At 44.6% G+C, this 20,185-nt stretch overlaps 1 protein-coding gene across 7 annotated transcripts in view; it reads left to right on the forward strand.

The window, feature by feature from the left end:
• The window catches only part of Chn2 (chimerin 2), a 259,080-nt gene extending 240,563 nt beyond the window's left edge, over positions 1-18,517 (forward strand). For 6 of the 7 annotated variants that reach the window (XM_039108464.2, XM_063286763.1, XM_039108465.2 and 3 more), the window contains 6 exons: positions 3,746-3,830; positions 7,572-7,745; positions 10,355-10,432; positions 13,081-13,218; positions 14,930-15,035; positions 16,777-17,000. In XM_039108464.2, the coding sequence (XP_038964392.1) occupies positions 3,746-3,830; positions 7,572-7,745; positions 10,355-10,432; positions 13,081-13,218; positions 14,930-15,035; positions 16,777-16,948 (753 nt within the window). In that variant the 3' untranslated portion in view covers positions 16,949-17,000. Of the gene's footprint in view, positions 1-3,745; positions 3,831-7,571; positions 7,746-10,354; positions 10,433-13,080; positions 13,219-14,929; positions 15,036-16,776 lie in introns of all 7 variants that reach the window. The other variant, NM_032084.2, reaches the window with a different exon arrangement.
• The last annotated feature ends 1,668 nt before the right edge of the window (positions 18,518-20,185 follow it).

A 20,185-nucleotide genomic window follows, 5' to 3' on the forward strand; every position in this document is an offset into this window, starting at 1 on the left:
GGAAAAATCTCTCTTTTGAGGTTGTGGCCATACTCCAGCGATGGCCCCATACCCATGCACATGTGGGCAGAACTAACTGGATGAAGTGGCTTGTCTTTTGTTTTAAGAGATGGTCTTACTGTTGCCCAGATGAGCTTTTGTTGTTATAAAAATATAAAAATAAAAAAGTAATGGTCTTTTACCCACTCTAAGTCTGGTACCTCAGTGTCCCAAGATATCTGCTAGGTATCTTGGCGGAAACACATCCCAACTGCACACTTTCCTACACTCAAACCCTCACATAAAAGAACACACAACACAATAATCTTAGATCCAATTGATAAGATATAATTGCCCACTTAAACATACAAAGCCCAGTACCATCCATCCCTTAGGAACATTAATAACAACCTGTAAATACACAGAGCAGAATCTTAACATCACCTGCCATGACTTCTCTCTCTCTTCCTCCTCCTGTTTCTTCCTTTCTCCCCTAGTTCCTCCTCTTCCTTCAAACTTCTCTCCTGCCCATCCTTCCTTCTCCTCCAATGACAGGCCTCCTTCTATCATGTACCTGCCCTTCACCTGTACTTTACAAATTCAATGGGGAGGTGGTTCTCATGAAGTCACCCGAGTTCTGAGTAAGTTACTAGGCAGCTGTCCTTGGGGCAGTGGAATTAACATCAAAATATAGATAACTCCAGGGCAAACTACAACAAGCTTTGACCTTTCAGTTCTTCTTTAGCCCCCATGGGCGACCAGGCTGGGCAAGCTCTGTCAGGCCTGAATAGCCAAACTCCTTTACAGATTTTCCTGTATTTTTTCTCTAGTTCCTAGTTTCTAGTTTCCCACTTGTTCTTCAGCTCAGACTGAACCCTTAAATCTAGGTTCAATCTCCAAAGAGACTTTTCCTGACAAGGTCTCCAATGACTTCCCTGTACCTGAGTCAGCACCTTGTACCTCCTTAATAGGGCATCTTACCAGCATTCAACATGGTAGCCCACATCTTCCCTAAAACAGTCTCCACAGGCTGGCCTCTGAAATGCCTGTTCTCTTGGTCATCTTTAAGTAGTTGAAAATGGAGGCTCTTTTTTTGCTTTCTGTCTTCTGCTCTCTGTCCCTAATTCTTTTTAATCCATTTATTTGTCCAACTTAAAACACCACCTATTTTTTTCAGACATGGTCACATGCATCTCTACAGTCCCTACTCTTCCTCCATGCAACCAGCTTCATGTGACTTCCTGCTTGAACAAACACCTTGGCATCAGAGCACTATCTTTAGCCAAAGCCAATCCCTACTTCTCCCCACAAGAGTGTCTGCCCCACCTCATCAAATGGTATCACCATCCACCTGATTCCTAAGGGGGAAACCAGGGCTTGCCCCTCCCCCTCGAGACCCACATGCATTCTACTTCCCTGTACCTAAAGCAGCATCCAGTATCGTAGGGGTTGTACAAATCCTATCTTTAAAACAGACCTAATGTGGACCCTCACCATCTCTCCTGCCAGCACTCTGCTTTGAGCCTCTCTCATTCCTCAACTAGACTACTAAGTAGCTCACTAGAGACAGATGCCTTCTCACCCATGCTCAACACAGGTTCAGAATAACCTTTGAAAGTATCACTTCTCTACTTCTACTCCTCTGGGAGTGCCTTGTTGAGACTACTCCAAATCCACATCACAAAGGAAGTGTGAGATGTCCCCTGTGGCTTTCCTTTTCCTGTCTCCCCTGTATCTCCTGGTCCTCTCCTCCTCCTCTCTATTCTAGTCACATCAGTCTTGGGTTGCCTAGTCACGCAGTATCCCCACAGTTCCTTCTGCCCCAATGTCCCTTATCCTTTCTCTACAAAGCCCTGCTTCTTTAACCTTCCAGGAGCATCCAGGAAAGTGCCGCTCCCCCATTCTCACTATAGGAGCAGCCCAACCTTTTTTCTGTAGCCCCCTTCATACTATTTCTCTTGGATCTTATACATTAATTTTGCCTTATGGTGCAACTTCAACAGCATACTAATAATCAATTTTACTGCCAAAATTGACCGGCTCCTTTAGCACTTGTTTAGTAAAACATTAATGGCTGCTGAACTCAGAACGTGTTCAGCAGTCCGTGGTTCATTTTCCTCCACAGTTCCTGAAGTCCGCAGTTCTGTGTCAGGGGGTCTAGAAATGAATCATGGCAATCGGCTTCTGAAAATGCAAGTTCTTCATGGATCCTCTGTATCCTACAAGGAATGCTTTGTCATGGGTTAGAGTCATACCTCAACAGAACACTTCTCCATTCGGCTTCCAAGAGCAGATGAGGTCGGGCACATTCAGGGTAGTATGGCCATAGACACACTTCTCCATTTTAGTGAAAGCATTTTTGAGTCCAGTGTCACCATTTTTTCCAAACAGAAACAACGTACTGGGAAACTCTAAGCTAACATACCTGAAAGGCAATTATAACTTAGTTTTACTGCATAGCTCCGTGGCCATAAGTCACTCCTTGCTGTCCTTTTTTCACTCTTGTCATTCAGCCTTGTGTCCCATTGGAAGGACGATTGGGCTTGCCACTCTGTAAACATGGCTGCTGGCCTATAAAGATGAACAAAGACATTGATGGGTGACTCCCTTGGGAGTCTCCGGTCGGCAGCTCCTTCTCAGGGAGCTCCCACCTTCCCAGACTGTGACCTTGTTTGCTATATTGGTTTGTTTTTGTTTGTTAACTAAAAACTAGTGTTTTTAAAAGTAATAGTATGTTGGCCTTCTAGCTTGTTAAAAATATTGTCTGTCTTATCTTACCTGTTGATTAGAATTTAAAGAAGGTTTGAAAGGCCTTTTTTAAACAATCTAGAACCTTCTCGTATAGATTCGTGTCCTCCTCAGTACATTGTGGGTTTTGGCGCCTCTTGGCCAAGTTCCATAGCAAGGACTCCCCTACTTCTGCTTTCGTATTTCGTCAGTGCTGGAGAACAGTTTTGCTTTCTGTTGTGCTGTACTGTTCCGTGCTATGTTATCCAGTTCTGTGCTGTGTTGTGCTGTGCTGCTCTGAGCTGTGCTGTACCATGTTGACTTGTGGGTTAATGCATGATCGCACACCTGAGTAATCTAAACTAAGACCACTCGTGGCATTTGAAATATTTAACAGCTGGCTGAGACACTGGTCTGCCTGGAGAACCTTCCAACTTGCTCACCTGAAAGCCATGGCCGGGCTGGCTAACTATAGCTCCTGTCCCCAGGGAAAGCCACTCCATGGGCCCATAAGCTTGAGTTTTTACCCAACTCTTTTACTTCTTTAAATGACTTTTCCTGGAAGTGGCCCAAAGGCTTGAAACCTTTTCATTATCCCCTAACCATGGCTTATTTATATCTTGCTGGAAATTCTACACCTAGATGAAGCAACTCCAATAAGAGTAGACAGTAATTGAGTTCTTCTGCCCAAAACGATGTGCTGAGCTAAATGCAGGATGGGGCGACCTAGCAGCCAGCTTGGGCTATCTTGAGTTTGCACTCCCAGAGCCTCCTTGGGGGTGAGCCTCATGGCTGAGGGTGTCTGTAACCTCATTGTTCAGCTACATTGTAACCTACATTCAGCTCTGGCCAGAGGAAGGCGATCCATGGAGAATTTCAAAGATCAAAGCCTGACTCTACGTCTTCCAGACCAGTTTGCAACTCTGCCTCACTAGATGGAAGAGTCTAGTGAGAGAGCGTTGCTGCTGGGTCTCCTGTCTGTTTCATGTTTGATGCATCCAAGTGACTGAACCTTCCATATTCTCTGTTTGACTCACAGGTGCACACATTTCGGGGCCCACACTGGTGTGAATACTGTGCCAATTTTATGTGGGGGCTCATCGCCCAGGGAGTCCGGTGTTCAGGTAAACACTAAACTTCGTCCTCTTCTGGTTAGAGCAAGTGCCACCTTGTTGAGTGGTAAGCATCCTTCAGAGATAGGGACTGTACTCAGATGAGCTTAAAAATCCAGTTTTCTTAAGGGCTCAGTGCCTCGCTGGGCTTGTTGGGGACAGTATTCCAAGTGTCTGCAAGACTGAAACAGATCTTATGTTCACACAAGGATGAAAAAAAAAAAAAAGACCCAAAGAAATACACTTCTTTAAAATAGACATGCCTCTCCGAATGGGCCATAGCCCTTAAGAGGAAAGGGTTTAAATAGATCCTCACGGAATTGCGTAGACTTCTAAATCTGCTGCTTTCCCAGCCCACTTTACTACAGCAGACGAGACACAAGGCAGAACGTGGGTGAGTGCAGTGATTATGTGCCACAAACACGAGGCACTTCTCTTCAGCATCATCCAAAGGACCAGAGGGAGCTATGGTTGTCTCCTACTAAGTGAACAGGAGACGGAGGCTTAGAGGTGAGAGCTCATTGCCAGATGGTAAATGCTGAATTGCTAATGTCAAAGCAGCCAGAATCCAGAACTCACATTAAGGACTTTGCCGTTAGATCAAAAGTGAAATCACCTCCCTTCCCTTTTAAAGTCATGTTCTTCTTCATTCTTTGAGACTGGCTTCAATATATTTTGATCACACTCATTCGGTTTCATATACTTCAACGTAGCTTGAACCCCTGCGTGTTTTCCATCTTGAGTTGGTTGCTAATATACTGCAAATATCACGGAGCTCATCTTCTTTAAGGCATGCTAGACAAAGTGCAAGGTGTTGCCGAAGCAGCTGAGCTTCCTCACTCGCCCACACTGGTGCTGAGAGCAAGAACAGCTGCCGCTGGTGTGGACATGGGATGCCACAGACTCCGTGGCTGCTTGCCCTTCCAGGCCGTGGCAAACAGACCCAGCTGAGAGCTCCCAATGAAGGGTTCCTGTATTGCTCACTTAGATCATGGGATCACATACTCTCTGGGTTCTTTTCTGCATGGAAGGTGCTTTCTTAGCTCCCATTCCATAAGCACAGCAACACCCCTTCAGTGCCTAACTGGTGAGGAGTAAGTTTAATTTTCCATCCTGGGTCCCAAGGCAAGCCCAGCACAGAAACAGCCTCTTCAGGATGTTCTAATACTCTGCTGAACACAGAACAAACCTGCCAGGCTTCACAAAGTATCCCACAGCTCAACCCCTGAGTGTGCTGGTCAACCTCCTGCATTACTCTGTGGTTGTTAGTTTGGTCTCTCTGGATTATACCTACCAAAAATATCCCTTGTCACTGATGTTATCCAGTTTCAGCAGGAAATCAGTCCAAAGTCAATATTATGGAAACAGAACTCTGAGCTCCAGTTAGCTGTAATCAGCAACTTTCTCTAGAATGGAAGGGCTCTGAGATTTTTGTTTGTTTCTGTTTCTATTTTTTTTTAATGAAATATACGGTAAGGTTGTATAGTAAGTTTTATCCAGTGACTACTTTTTTATTTAGTATCTCCCCTGGAGAGCAGGAAGACTAGAAACTGGCCATTGATAATCAAGGGCACCACACCAGTTCTGCATGATGTAGACAGATATATTTTAGTGGTCCAGATTTTATTTGGGCGCATAGAGTTCTATTAGTTTATAAATTTTCACATTTTATATTTGCTACGAAACATCCTAATTTCAATAGGACCAGTGTTCTATGCAGATACGCTGACGGTCTTTAAGTCTGTAAGAAATTTGAACATAGAACTGCAATGTCTGCCGCAGACACTTGCTGGCCCATGCTTAGAGCAGTGTTATTCCCCAGGGTGGAGAAGTAGATAGAACTCAAGCCCACTGACGGACAAACAGGTACTGTGACACAGGCTCACACTGGAATATTCGTTAAGTATTGTGAAAGGCAAGGGGTCCAAGCAAAGTGCAAAGGAATGAATACATCTGTTAGAATCCAGGTAGAACCCACTGGCTCTCGCTGCTGAAGAGTGAGTCCAGGTAGAACCCACTGGCTCTCGCTGCTGAAGTGTGTGTGTGTGTGTGTGTGTGTGTGTGTGTGTGTGTGTGTGTGTGTGAATCCTAATGTATGCCGCAACATGGATGAGCTTGAATGACAAGACGATCAATACTAATTCATTCACCGAACTACAAATCTGGCATGAATCTGCTCGTGTGAAGTACCTAAAACCATCAAGTTCACAGGTGGAGAGGACAGGGCCCTGGGTGGACGTGGAGGTGGCTAGGGCTTGCTATGTAGTGGACATCCAGTTGTATTTTTGCAGGAATACACAAGCTTTCGAGGCAGAGGGTGGCTGTGGCTACACAATGTTTTTAATCCCACCACACTCTTTACTTTAAAATGCTGAAGCAGTTAGATCTCTTGATAGAAGCCAGCCTGACCTATGTAGCAGGCTCTGGGCCAGCCATGGATACAATGAAACTCTGGTTCCAACAAATAAATGCATAAATAAAACAGTAATGGTTAAAATGGTAAATATACCTGCTACAATTTAACAACAACAACAAAACCCTGTAAGTTTATAAGGTGAAGGAGCATCCGGGTAGGCCTCTGTGTCTCCTCTCCCTTTGCCTGCTGTCTTTGACTCGGCGTTGCACAGTGTGAGATCAGAGACCCTGTATATCTATTTGACCTGCAGGCTCACCTGGTGCTGCTGTGGCTTCCACTTTATAGACCAGGATCCCAGGAAGAAAACCAGAGTCTGGTGAACTCGGTCCAAATTTACATTTGCTAAGTAGTTCTGTCAAAATGAAACTGAATTGTACTTGGATTTAGTTGAATTTCATATGCTGATTAAGCTAAGACTGTTAGAAATTTCCCTTTGAAAGAAAGAGGAAAGGACGGAGCCAGGAAACACTACCTGGGACTCCCCACTGGTGGTTGCATAGAAGTCTGCCCCATCAGACCTTTGAAACGATTGACCACAGTTTTCTCTTTGTGCATGTATCATAGACATATGGAAATATTATTTTTATACTAGGGTAACAGTATTGGAAGACACTTTAAGTGCACAGCACATTCCCATCATGGCATTAAACTTCATTTTCCAGAGTGCAAACTGTGTCTCCTCATTGTGAATGCCAACTGCTAACAAGGCTTTTAATTTGTGCATTGAACTTAAAAGCACCTTTTCAGCTTTGGCCCTGGATATAAGCTTTATAAATAATTACTGTAATCATCACATTACAAGGCATTGTCGTCAAATATCAGCTCTCCCATTCTCCCGCTATATCAACCACATAGCAAGTACAAGAGGAATGAGCCCCTCCTCCACCTGGTCAGCAGTAGAAAGCACAGGCTGCTCACCAGGAAAGGCAGACTTAATACAAGTCAGGAACTCTTCAAATCAAAGACCAGACATTCCTGCAAACACAGTAGCTCCGCATCTCATAAAAGTATCAGAGACTTAAGGGCACAGCCTAGAATGAGCCATGACTAACTCCCAGAACCCCAGTGTGGAAAGTCTACTAGCAAAACTGATTGGTGACCTCGCTAACTCAGGAAGGTATCCAGTTCTTCTTGTCTGGAAAATTGTCAAGAGGGCAGTGCAGTCGGAGTCAAGATGAGTCTGATGCTCATCTAGAGGAAAGTACCAGCTCTTGATGGGGTGGACATTCTGGGGAAGTCCATCAAACCCCTGGGTACTGTCGGATGGATTCTGGCAGCACATACTTTGGATTTGGTGAAGGGACCCATTGAGGCTAATGTGGCTTCTTTGTTCACAGATTGTGGGTTAAACGTACACAAACAATGTTCCAAGCACGTCCCCAACGACTGCCAGCCCGATCTCAAGAGGATCAAGAAAGTATACTGTTGTGATCTCACCACACTTGTAAAAGCTCACAACACTCAGAGACCCATGGTGGTGGACATATGTATTCGGGAAATTGAAGCAAGAGGTTTGGAAAATACTCTCTACTGTCGTTATCTATATTATGTTAATTATATTTACTATATTGTACTGATTTAGCTTTTTATTTTTTTATTGAGGAAACTGACTCATTTTACTATCCCTGTCAGGACAATGGGTTGCACACACACAAAAGGCACATCCAGATAAATATACTTCAGTCAACCAATCACATCAAGTTCCGTATCAATTTCCATTCCTGTATTAGCCACGCATGTCCACATTCTGCAAATGTTTACTGAGCATTTACTACAGGCTAGATATTAATGAGATGAAAGTCTCCATTCTCAACCTCAAGAATCCATACCATACAGTAGGGAGTCAGGGGAACAAATAAACACATGGCTATACCTACAGCACCACAGAGAAAGGGGTCTTTGTCTTGTTTGAGGACCTTCAACAAGGGACAAGGGACTTGCCCCCCTTTGAATATGCTTCCTCCTCTGAAAAGTGAGTTAAATCAGTTGTGCCCCAGGAGCTGGTGCTGAGATCAGAACAAGTCCGTGCATATGAAGGACCTAGTGCGTGCCCAGTGCACAGGCAGCACCTTGTGCTGGTTCTTTCCTAGTTCTTTCCCCTTTTTTGCATGGCCAACAATATTAGTTACTGCTTTAGAAAATATTTACTCTCACATTGGGGGGGTTCCAGCCTGCCTTTGCAATTCCCAGATAAAAGACACACAAATTTTATATTTATAATAAGCCATATGCACTAGAGCTGGGCAGATATCGACCCTCTGTTATTGGTATCTACCTCCCTATCAATAACCCTGAGTTATAACTGGCTACATTCTGCACAGGCTGCTCTTGACTCCAATTGTTTTCATAGTTCACCTACCCCATGATGATTTCTTTCTCTAGTTTCTTCTCCCTCCCTCCTCATGGTCCTCCTCTGACCCAAATCTTAGGAATCCCAACCTGGCTTCTGCCTTCTGCCCAGCTATAGGCATCTTTCTTCACCAGTCAGAGACAACCTGGGGGACAAGATTACATAACATCATGCACACACAGATTCCATCATCTCTGGGGGGCAACTAGGCTTTGGGGGGGACTAATATTTAACATTACATAGCAAAAGACCCCAAACCTCTACAAGTCATTTTTGCTGTTGCTGTACCAAAACACCAGACAACAGCAACTGGAGGGAGGAAGCATTTCTTTTGGCTAATAATTTGAGTTTAGTTCATCATAAGAAAGCACGGCAGAAGAAATGTGGCATGACTGGCCACCCTGTGTCTACAGTAAATGAAACAAGCAACCACCACAGAGAGATGAACACTACTACTGTGGATACTGTTCTCAAACCAAATGTTCATTAGGGTAGAGAGATAGCAATACTGTTCATGGAGGATGGCTGGCAGCCTCTGCTGCTCTACGAACTCCAGCCCATCATTTGGGGCACTCTCTAGATCTCCTTTTCCCTCTATAAAGGAGCTGCATGCCTACCAGTGAGTATTCCTGTAAATTGCTATGACTTCCCTCTCTGGCAATGCACGTCCCATTCTTGCAGAGATCAGCTTGCATGACCACCTGGAACAGAGTGGCACACAGGTTTTATTTCCTGTGTCACTTCCAGTTGAGCAAGAGTGGCTACCATCTAGGCATGCCTGTCTGAGAGGAGAGAGGAACTAAGCATGTCCGCCAGGAGACAGTAGAGCCTCGTCAGGTTGAGCATGCCAGCCATGGGTCTCAGGGAAGAGCAGGGACACCACACCCATCCCTTAGATTCAGTACAGACCCTGGTTACAGGCAGATACTGGTTACCAGAAGAGTAAAAATTTAAAGTTGACAAAGTGTGTTAGTTATTGAGAGTTTGACAGAATATGCTGTTTACTGGTTTTTGCTGTAGCTCAGTTTTGACACCAGTTCAGTTTTGACATTTGGAATCTGAAACCTGATCCTCTAGTCCTGCTGCTGTCATCTTCTATGACACCCGCTGGGGAAAGGAGAGCAAGCTAGGTTTCAGCATGTGTCCGGCACATCAGTATAGTGTAGTAGGCAGAAGCATACCCTCTTTCTTACCGTGATTACGTTTGAATTGAACTTCGCTGCATCTGTTTATATGATTAGCTATCTAAAGGCAGAACAGATCAAGCACACTTAGTATGTTAGCATATTGTCTTATCTATGATTTAACGCAAAATATTCTAAAATTTGTATTTTTTTTCCAATGAAGTCAGGATGACCTGTGTCCCACACACTCGAGGGTGGCTATGTCCAATACACCAAATAGCTGAACAAGTTGCCAGGGAGGAAACGGAGCTCTGGCTGCATCAGTAAAGTAGCTGTGCAGAAGTGATGAACAGAGGAAGTTTGGGAAAACCTTAAATCCTAGCTCACTTTGTAGCCAGCCAGAAGGAAGAGCTGGTCTCCACTGAGATGCCCATCTCCAACAAATGGATGGAGACGGGCTCCCGCGGAGATTGGTAGGAAAATTCCAGGGTCTTGGGCAGCCAGGCGGGAGGCATCAGTAACCAAATCACAGCACTCAATGCAGCTCTAACATTAGAGTGACTTTCTTAGATCCCATGGGAAAGCAAAGTTGAAGTCTCTTCCTCTTTCGTCCCCACCCGCCCCCGTCCCTGCCCCCGACCTGCAGGATTAAAATCAGAAGGGCTTTACAGAGTCTCTGGGTTCACAGAACACATTGAAGATGTCAAGATGGCGTTCGACAGAGGTGAGTGGGAACTGTCTTCAATGCTACCTTATCCCAGTACCCTCTGTGCTAGAACAGAAGCTCACTTAGAGTGGGAAGTGGGGTCTGGGAATTCCTTAGAGTCATTCTTCAGAAAATGGGGGAATCATCCTTTAAAATTCTCTGGAAGAAGTGTTTCCTTAGACCGTGGAGAGGCCAACTCATGAGGAAGAGAGTATGAAAGATGATTTGAATGGGTAGCCTGTCCACACGCCACACACATCAGAGAATGCATCCTCAATTCAGGATCTCGCTTACCAAACTTTCCTCTCAAAGCTCCAGAGAAGGGAGCTGGGATGACTGCATAGGGGTCAGGAGTTAAGTCCTTTAGGAACATACATGTCCAGGAGCCTTGTCTCTTAACATCATACCATTCAGTCGGCTGCCATATCTGCTATGCATTTGCTGTCTTGGTTTGCTGTTCCGTAGCTTCTTTAAAGACATGGAACCAAATTTGCTAAGGCATTTATGCTTTAAATTCTCCATGTGAAATGTGTTAATAATCCCCAAATGATTGAACAATACTTCTCTGAAAAAAAATCTCAGGACCTGTTTGTGAAGTGAAATGGGTTGATACTAATAGTAAAAGGGGTTGAAGATCACAGGAGAATACAGCCCAGATAATCAACTAAGCAGAGCTCCTAGGGGCTCACAGAGACAAACACGGAGCCTGCGTGGGCTTGCGGTAGGTCCTCTGTGTATATGCTATGGTTGTTAGCTTGCGTCTTTATGGGACTCCGAACAGTGGGATTAGGACTGTCTCTGACTCTTTCACCTCTCTTAGGACCCTTTCCTCCTACGGGGTTGCCTTGTCCACCCTTGATTCGAGAGTTTGTGCCTGATCTTATTGTGTTTTGCTGTGTCATATTTGGTTGCTATCCCTGGGAGGCCTGTACTTTGCTGATAGGAAACAGAGACGGAGTGGATCTGGGGGAGAGGAGAGGTGGGGAGGAACTGGGAGAAGGGGTGGGAAGGGAAACTGTGATCAGGGCATATAACATGAAGGAAGAATGAATGATGTTTTTTTTTTTTTTTTTGGTTCTTTTTTTCGGAGCTGGGGACCGAACCCAGGGCCTTGCGCTTCCTAGGCAAGTGCTCTACCACTGAGCTAAATCCCCAACCCCATGAATGATGTTTTTAAAAGGAAAAAAAGAAAAATAAAGAAAAACATGATTTAAGGGCCGGCAAGATGTCTCTGAGTGAGCTCTTGCCACCAAGCCTTACAACCAGTGTTCAGCCCTCAACACATGATGTGAAGATAACCAAGTCCTACATGTTGTCCTGACTGTCATTCAGTCAGCACAGATAGGCCCCTTACAAAGAAATGTAATTTAAAAAAATATAAAGTACTTCAAAGTGCTGAAAAGATAGCTCAGCAAATAAGAGTAGTTGGTGCACAAACATGAGGATCTGAGTTCAAATCCCCAGCACCCATGTAAAAATCTGTGTGTGGTCTCATATGTAAACAAATTATATATTTTAGTTATCCCATATAAAAGACACACAATCCTGGTATTTATTTACAAGCTGTTAGCCCAGATTGGGCAGGTTGTAAGCTGGTCTAACTTGCATCCCAGCCATGTGTCCCTCGTGATTTGCTATATGAATTTAATCCAGGTTATTCCTGTTCCATCTGCCTATCCTCAGGGTCCACTTCTCCTGGCCACATGCTCATGGTCCATTTCCTTTCCTGGCATCACTGTCCTCTCCGTCACCTTTCTCCTTGTCTCTTGATCTCTCCTGAGACCCCTCATTCAATCATCAAGTCAACTTTTCTCTCTCTACTGCCCAGTCACAGGCTCTAGTCTTTTATTAATAAATTAACTTTAATTTGGGGAGCAAGGTTTACATAGCATTACTTGGTGTACATGGGGATATATTTGTCAGTGTAACCAGATCTCAAGGGCTAATATTTAGCATTTGAATACATAGCAGCATGAAGCCAACCCCCAACACTCCAGTGTGCCTGTGACCTCAACACTCTGTGATTAGAGATAGGAAGATAGCCAGGGCTTGGGGAGCACTTACATGTACATACACTGTACACACACACACACACACACCACATTACATCACACAAAATGCCTTGAGAAGAAACCCAACACTTGGCAAGGAATATAATTGCACTCATGCTATGAGTCAGGGTAGGAAGGGTTAAATTCAAAGAAACTTCAGTGAGCCTGAAAAAGACCTTGGAAACCAGAGGTTGCTATATATGATCTTCTAGTCCAAGGCCAAAGAACACTGACAAGGAAGACAAAAATCATGTGTTTCGTTATGACCTTTTCATACATGTGTATGATCAGATGTCATTTCATACTAGGCTGTTGCTCTACTGTGAAGCCACCTATCTGAAGTAGCGATTGTAATTACTATGATAGATTTCTGTTGGGCGATTAGTGGAGAATGGGAATCACAGAAGAGCCGCTAATCTACCCTGCTGCACTCACATCCATACTCTCTTCACAGCTCCTTTCTGTTACCCCAAGACCCTAACATTATCAGGAGCTGAGAGGGTGACACAGAGAGAGACCCTGAAGCTTGCCAGGACATCGTCTGTGCTGTATCTCTTTTTTTTCTGTGCCTTCTTTAACTTGGTGAAATAAGATCTAAGTGAGACTGTTTTTCAGATGGTGAAAAGGCGGATATCTCTGCTAACATCTACCCAGACATAAACATCATCACCGGAGCCCTGAAACTGTACTTCAGAGACTTACCCATCCCCATCATCACATATGACACCTATTCCAAGTTTATAGAGGCAGCAAGTAAGTACAGAGAACTATAGGCCTCGGGGAAATTAAAGCTCAGAACTCTTCCAAGATTTCCATGATTGTTGACTTTGTCAAGTGGGGGGACACAGAAGTCCAGCAAATAGAAGCCCAGCTAGCACTCACCAGGTGCCCCAAATTCATACTCACCCAACTCTAGAGGCAGAAACTGAGAGCCAGGCAGCTCTGTTCCTCATCCTTTCTCCCTATTTCCGGGACACTAACACAGGCAGACCAATTCTGATATTTGCTGAAAGTACATTTCTATAATTAAAAAAGAGAAAAAAATCAGCATTCTCTAAAGGACTTGTACACTATTTCTACCCATTGTGCAGACTAAAACCAACCCAGGTTTTGCCTGTTTATGCTGTTCTAGGTTAGTAGAAATAGTCAGGTGTAGAGCTTCATTATCCTCACACTCAAGGAGGTGCAGTCAGGGAGATCTGGAGATCAAGGCCAGCCTGGGTTATATAGTCAGACCTTGTGTTAAAAATATAGACTTGTATTAAAATGATAAATAGCCAAGAGCATACAATATTTACTGTGTCAAATACTATGCTAGGGCCACTTATTGATATCTTCTAGTTAATTTTCTTAACCCATCCCATGAAGTAAAGATGATCTTAGAGGGAGGGCAGCTAGCATGGAGAACTGTCCTGACGTGTCCATGAGGGAGCCATCAGTATTTATCTTCCATCAGCCAACAATTGACCTCAGCCTTATCCATTGCTGACCAGTTGAACCCACTGCTCCCAGGAGAGGAGGAGTAAAGGGTATGTCAAGAGAAGGGACCACACTTTGCCTGGAACCAGGTAGTGGTGATGCAGGAAGAGCTCAGATGCTGAGACACATGGGAAAGAAGCTAAGCCTTCTCTAAGGAACTTCTTTTGGCTTTGTGGAACAGCGTGTATCTTTGAAGGCATCAGTACATTTGTATAAGTTACCTAACAGGGGAAAGCAAGGGCCTGTTCAGATCCATGCACAATGTATTTTCTAGATGAGCTGTGGTCCTCCCCGCTAGAAAGACCATTCGTTCCTGGGTTCTGGTGGTCCTAGGTAAAGAAGGTTCTAGCAGCTGAATACAACTGTCCCAGGAGGGATGTTGGGAGGGCTTTCCTTGAGCGCCTGCCAATATCTGTCAATGGCCCAAAGTCCACACACTCTTCCTGCCATTGTTAATGTACCTAGTATCTGCTTCTTAACAAGGGTTGTGTATGAGGTTAACCCTTGCAACACCTTTGTAGAAATGCCTTTAGTTATGGCATTGTTGGTTGGCCCCTCTGCCAACTGAAAAACAAAACAAAACGGTATTTGATATGGAGGCCTGGGAAGGAAAGAGTCATTAGACAACTTCAAGGACACACTAACACATGAGACACTGGAATGTAGAGCATTGATAGGTTCAACAGATCAAGACCTCAGGAGAGCAACACAAACTGTGCCTATACCACCAGGGTTAAGAGTTCTATAGGAACCATGTTTCTCTAGAGTACAACAGCCACCTGCTTCACCAATGTTCATTTAACTGAGTTCCCAACCTCAGCTCCTTCTGGAAGGAGATGAGATAGAAGGAAACTGAGGGAAAGAGTATTTGAGACTATATGAGTTTGTAAGATGCCCCATTTCGAACAAAAACAAAGAAATCGGACTTCTTAACACCCATCTGGACTGTTGGCGTCCAGTGTTGTTGATTGTACATTCTCTATAGAAATCTCCAATGCAGATGAGAGGCTTGAAGCTGTCCATGAGGTCCTGATGCTGCTGCCTCCTGCCCACTATGAGACCCTGCGCTACCTGATGATCCATCTCAAAAAGTAAGCCAAAGCCTCTGTCCCTGACCACCCCTGATCTACCCAAGAAGGCATTAAGAAGCCCCATGGAGAGAGTACATAGAGCGGCTGTCAGTGTGGGATGTAGCCTGGGCTCCCCCAGACCACAGCTTCTGTAGGCTGACTCTGGGGAAATATGCCCAGAAGATGGCTCAATGATACTGGTTTCCTATTCACACCTGACTCTTCATCTCCCACTGATCAGCGTCAATTGTCCCAAAACAAGCGAAGGTCTCACTTCAGTGGTGCTGGTCCTTTATGAATCACAGCGGGTTCTTCAGCCCCAGCTGACCAGAACCACAGTTCAAACTATTGTATGGACAGCTCCGAGACAGCCTTTGCTTCCTTCTGAAACCTCACAGGCCAGGCCTCCATCATCTTCACTGTTCTCAGAATTCTTAACTTCCATGATCACACAGAGTACACCCCAGTAAGCTTGGAGCCTTAATGGGCTTTTCTAGCCCTAAGTTCCAAACACCTCATGGGGTCTGTTATAACTACAGTTCACTTCAGGTACTCATTTCTGTCCTAGTTCAGTTTCTATGGCTGTGATAAAGGCCATGACCAAAAGCAGCTAGGGGAGGAGAGGTTTTATTTGGCTTACGTTTCCATTCCATAGTCCATGATTGAGGGAAGTCAGGGCAGGAACTCAACCTGGAGGCAGGAACTGAAGCTGAGGCCATGGAGGAACTCTGCTTACAAGTTTGATCTACATGGCTTCCTCGGGATACTTATACAACCCAGGACAGCTCAGGGATGGTACCATCCACAGAGAGATGGGGCACGTCAGTCATTTTCTCACTGAGGTTCCTCTTCCCAGAATGAAGCACGACCTCTTTCCTGTTTGTCTTTTAGCTGTGCAGCATGAAAATTATTCAAACTGAGTTTACTAAGACTAACATGAAGTCGCTGATTTGACCGCTCCAAGGGGAATAGAGAGCGAGGGATTATCTGTGTTCAAAATCTAAGTACATTTTCAGGCGTGCTCCTTTCTGTCAGCGATGGGCAGTCTAAAAGACACAATTCCTGAAGTCAGGAACCTAGGGAATCATTATTCATCTCATAAGGACACCAGTAAAGCGACTCTAGGGCTTATTAGATTTCCTCCTTAAAGCCTCTTTGCTTCTTCTCTTGATGCTGGTCCAACAATAACGATTGCTCTGTACCCCATCCTTTGGGAACCAGGCTTGATAAACAATGGGCCTCCAGTCTGGCCTCATTCCAGCCATTCTCCTGCCCCGTGACAGTAGCCAGGGTCTTCCTAAGCACACAGCAGCCTGTTCTACAAACAGTCTTTCTCCTGTGGTACAGAGCCTGCCTGTTCTCAGCCCCTCTCCAGCATCAGACCACTAGGAAATGGTGACACAAAACAGACTTCCATATGAGGCCCATGAAGGTAGCATGGGTCAGCTGGTGACCTTCTGCCCCTTCAGACTGATATTATCCAACTGACAGTTGCACATTTCTTCAGGAAGGACAGAGTCCCAATCCTTACTGTTCATAGCTGATTCTAGTCATTTTATTCTACTGGCTGAAGACAGTAGCAATAACTTAAAAAGGGAAACAAAGCAGAAAATTACCTGTTAGCAAATGTCTTCCTGCTATTCTTATTCTCCGCTTGTTTTTGCACACCCCTGACCCCAGAGATGATCTCAGGCCTGCTGTACATAGCTAGTGTGTCAGTCCTTCTGAAAATCTGCCTAAGGTCTCTGTGCTTGCCTTACAGGGTTACCATGAATGAAAAGGACAATTTAATGAACGCAGAAAATCTGGGGATCGTGTTTGGGCCCACCCTGATGAGACCCCCTGAAGACAGCACCCTCACCACCCTCCATGACATGCGGTACCAAAAGCTGATCGTGCAGATTTTAATAGAAAACGAAGATGTTCTGTTTTAGTCCATCAGGGAAGTGAGCTGATAGAGCTAGTGGAATAAAAACGTTTCTCACACTTGGTTTGTCTTTTCAAACAAGTGGCAGAATTTCCTGGACCACAGTGGATTGCAGAGTTGGGGACTGTGTCTCCCGCCTCCACATGAGAGCAAGGGTGAGGGGAGGAAACCCCTTACCTTGGGTCTTTTGCCGTGCCTCGTATGTATGTCTGTTTCGCTGGAAGAGTGATTAATAAATCTTTCTTTAACTTATTAAAAAAATGTAGACTTTTAAGCTTCAGTCTTAACAGTAATAAAAGGGAACTTAATTGATAAAGGTACTTGGTAAAGTATGCATTTTCCACCTTCAACAAAACATAAAAAGAAGACAATTCTATATGTTAAATGTTAAATGAAACCTATATTGTAAGATGTATTTTATTTTAGCTGCAAGAATGTTATTTTATTTTAGCAAATAGAATCCAATGCAGTGCATTGGTTATTGCCCTGTACCTTGTCCCTCTTCCTGCTGTGATGCCTGGTAAACGTTGACCGTGAATGCAGTATCACCTTGACATACCTCTGTCCTGATGAGTTCTTCCATGAAAGTTCACCCCTCCCCCTATCCCTGCTTCTCAGTTTCCGCTCCTCAGCACTGGCTTTCTGCCGTGAGACAGTGTATGTGCATAGCGTCTCTTGGATGGTCTGAAGCATTTACCAGTCTCCTTTCTGTAAGCATTTGGTGACTTCCCAAGGGATGTTATAGAATTAGTCATGGCCTCTCCATATCTCCCGTGCACATCCTAGAACATGCCGAGTATGCTCTGCTACAAAATGACTTGAGGACACTGGATGCCGCTGGACCGTGTCACAGAATTAGCACTTTTCCTCTTCTCAGCCAGGACCTGCAGATGGATGTCAATGGCAAGTTGAAACTCTTTGCCACATTTCCATATGGACGAATCATGAACCTTTAGGATCATTGTTGAATCTTGTTCCTTACTTTCATTTTATAAACCTATTATTAAGTTATGAATAAATAAGGTTGTTTTTAATCAAATGTTTTCCCTTCATAAAGGTTGCTCTGAAGATAATTTAACATGATTTTATTACTAGAGACACACCTGTTGGTTATATTTATCTTAGCATGAGATTTCCACACCAAGATCTCTATATTTTGTAACATAGGTGAAATATTTAAAACAGCAAAAACTGTACATTTAGATTTTTAAAGCCAGTCACAGTGTCTTTCCTTTGATTGTCTAAGACAACCTACGCACTGACAAGACTTGCTTAGAGTGCCCAGAAGAGAACTGCCCTGCTAAGGTGGGAGAGACTGCAGAGATGATTGATTGTCAGCCCCCCCAGGCCCTGCAGGAAGAATCGTGGCATCCGGGACTCAGTTCGGCTTACTCTCTGCTGTCACCGTCCCTCCCGACTGTACAGATGTGTTTGTTGTGGCTTCTGTACTTCTTGATACTGTCAGTAATAATCTGGAAATGGTTTTATTTTGTGAAGTGAGCAATACTTTGTAATTTATGACAGTGTAATGGAAGGAAAACCATTCTGTGTATTAAATACTCTGTCTATCATTTTGGAGTGTGTCGAGGGAGTTGTATTTGGGGGGAGAAGATGAGACTTTTCAAAACCTTGTTTCCATGTATATTCGACAATGGGTTATATCTTACCAATTGACAAGATGAAGGAGGACCTTAAGAGTCCCCACCTCACCTCACTGGAGTCACCCTAAAGAGCTCACAGCTCACCTGAGTGACCCCCAAAGCATTCCTATGTCACCTGGGCAGCCTGTTCCTCCTGGGCAGCCCACTGGGAAGTAAAGACTCTTCGCTTCTGAAAGACACGTGCACCTAGGCCCTATCCCCCACCCCTTACATAACAGTAGAGTTTTGAGAAAATGCTGCTAGGCCTTGAACAAGGATTGTGGAGTCAGAAAGCCCCAAGTTGATTCTAGACTGACGAGCCTGTTACCAGATCTGACTGGTGGGACCAGGAGGTGGGATGTAGAGGAAAGAGGCTGGGGATGAGTTTGTGCCTCTGGAAATGTGTCAATAACATCCAGACTCCAACATTGTAAAGGACTATGTGACCTAAAGGAACCATGGATTTTTCTCATTGTTGTTTCAAGAGCAGCTTGAATGGGAGGAGGGATCATTGCCTGGAACTGGGGAAGAGAGAGTCATGAGAAGAAAAGAATCTGTCCTGAGTTAAGCTGAAGTCCCAGCAATATTCAGGGATGTTGGGACATGGCTCAATAACATCCTGTGTGGGTTGGGGATTTAGCTCAGTGGTAGAGCGCTTGCCTAGCAAACGCAAGGCCCTGGGTTCGGTCCCCAGCTCCGAAAAATAGAAAAAAAGAAAAAAAGAATAACATCCTGTGTGGGGATTAACTTGAATTTTTCTCAAAGGTGATCCTAGCACCTGATCCGCTCAACCTTGCTTTAATCTGTAGCCTACTCACCACATACGTCACCCAAACCGTCTGGGAGCCTCCTGACCTGGCTCCTCTGCCTGGCTCCACATTCCTTCCAGTGGGATAACACCAAGTATGAAGGATGAACAGTTCTGAAGATTTCTCCATGTAATTCCTAGGAGGTGGGAGGGGCAGGGTGAGTGGGAGAAGACAGTGAGAAGGTGGGAGGGTGAAGTGAGTAGGAGAGGGCATCAGAAGGTGGGAGTGGCACTGTCCCCCCCCCATCAGTGTAAATGGATTTTCAGAAGCTCTGGTCCTGACTGGGGTTGGGTCTGGTGTATGACTTAAGAATGGCAGCAGAGGACAGCCAAGCAGAGGGACAATGAAGCTGGGGCATGGGTGGAGAGAGCATCAGGAGGAAAAGCATCAGCCAAAGACCGTTTGGGCTGCCCTGAACCTGAAACCCAATGTGAGTGGCCTGTACATTCCCAATGTCTAGCAACACACAATTTATAGATATTTGGTTTTTTAAATATAACATTTACTGGCTTCCAATGAACATGTGTCAAACTTGGGTTACTCTGAAAACCTATAGGCAAGGGAAAGGCTTATCTCATGGAAAGGATTAAATAATACCCTTAGTCTAGCTGGAAGAAAGACCTGGTCATGCTAAGGGTTTCTGCCTATGTAAGAGATTGGGGGATAAGAGGCACTAATGTTTTCAAGGAAACTTATGTATTTGTCCTATATCTACAGAAAAATGGCCAAGATGCAAGAGAGTTTTTACTTGGCTATGAGCCAGTTTCCCATAATGCTACTGTACTATGAAACCAA

This window comes from Rattus norvegicus, chromosome 4, assembly GCF_036323735.1.
Source record: "Rattus norvegicus strain BN/NHsdMcwi chromosome 4, GRCr8, whole genome shotgun sequence".
Classification (NCBI taxonomy): domain Eukaryota; kingdom Metazoa; phylum Chordata; class Mammalia; order Rodentia; family Muridae; genus Rattus; species Rattus norvegicus.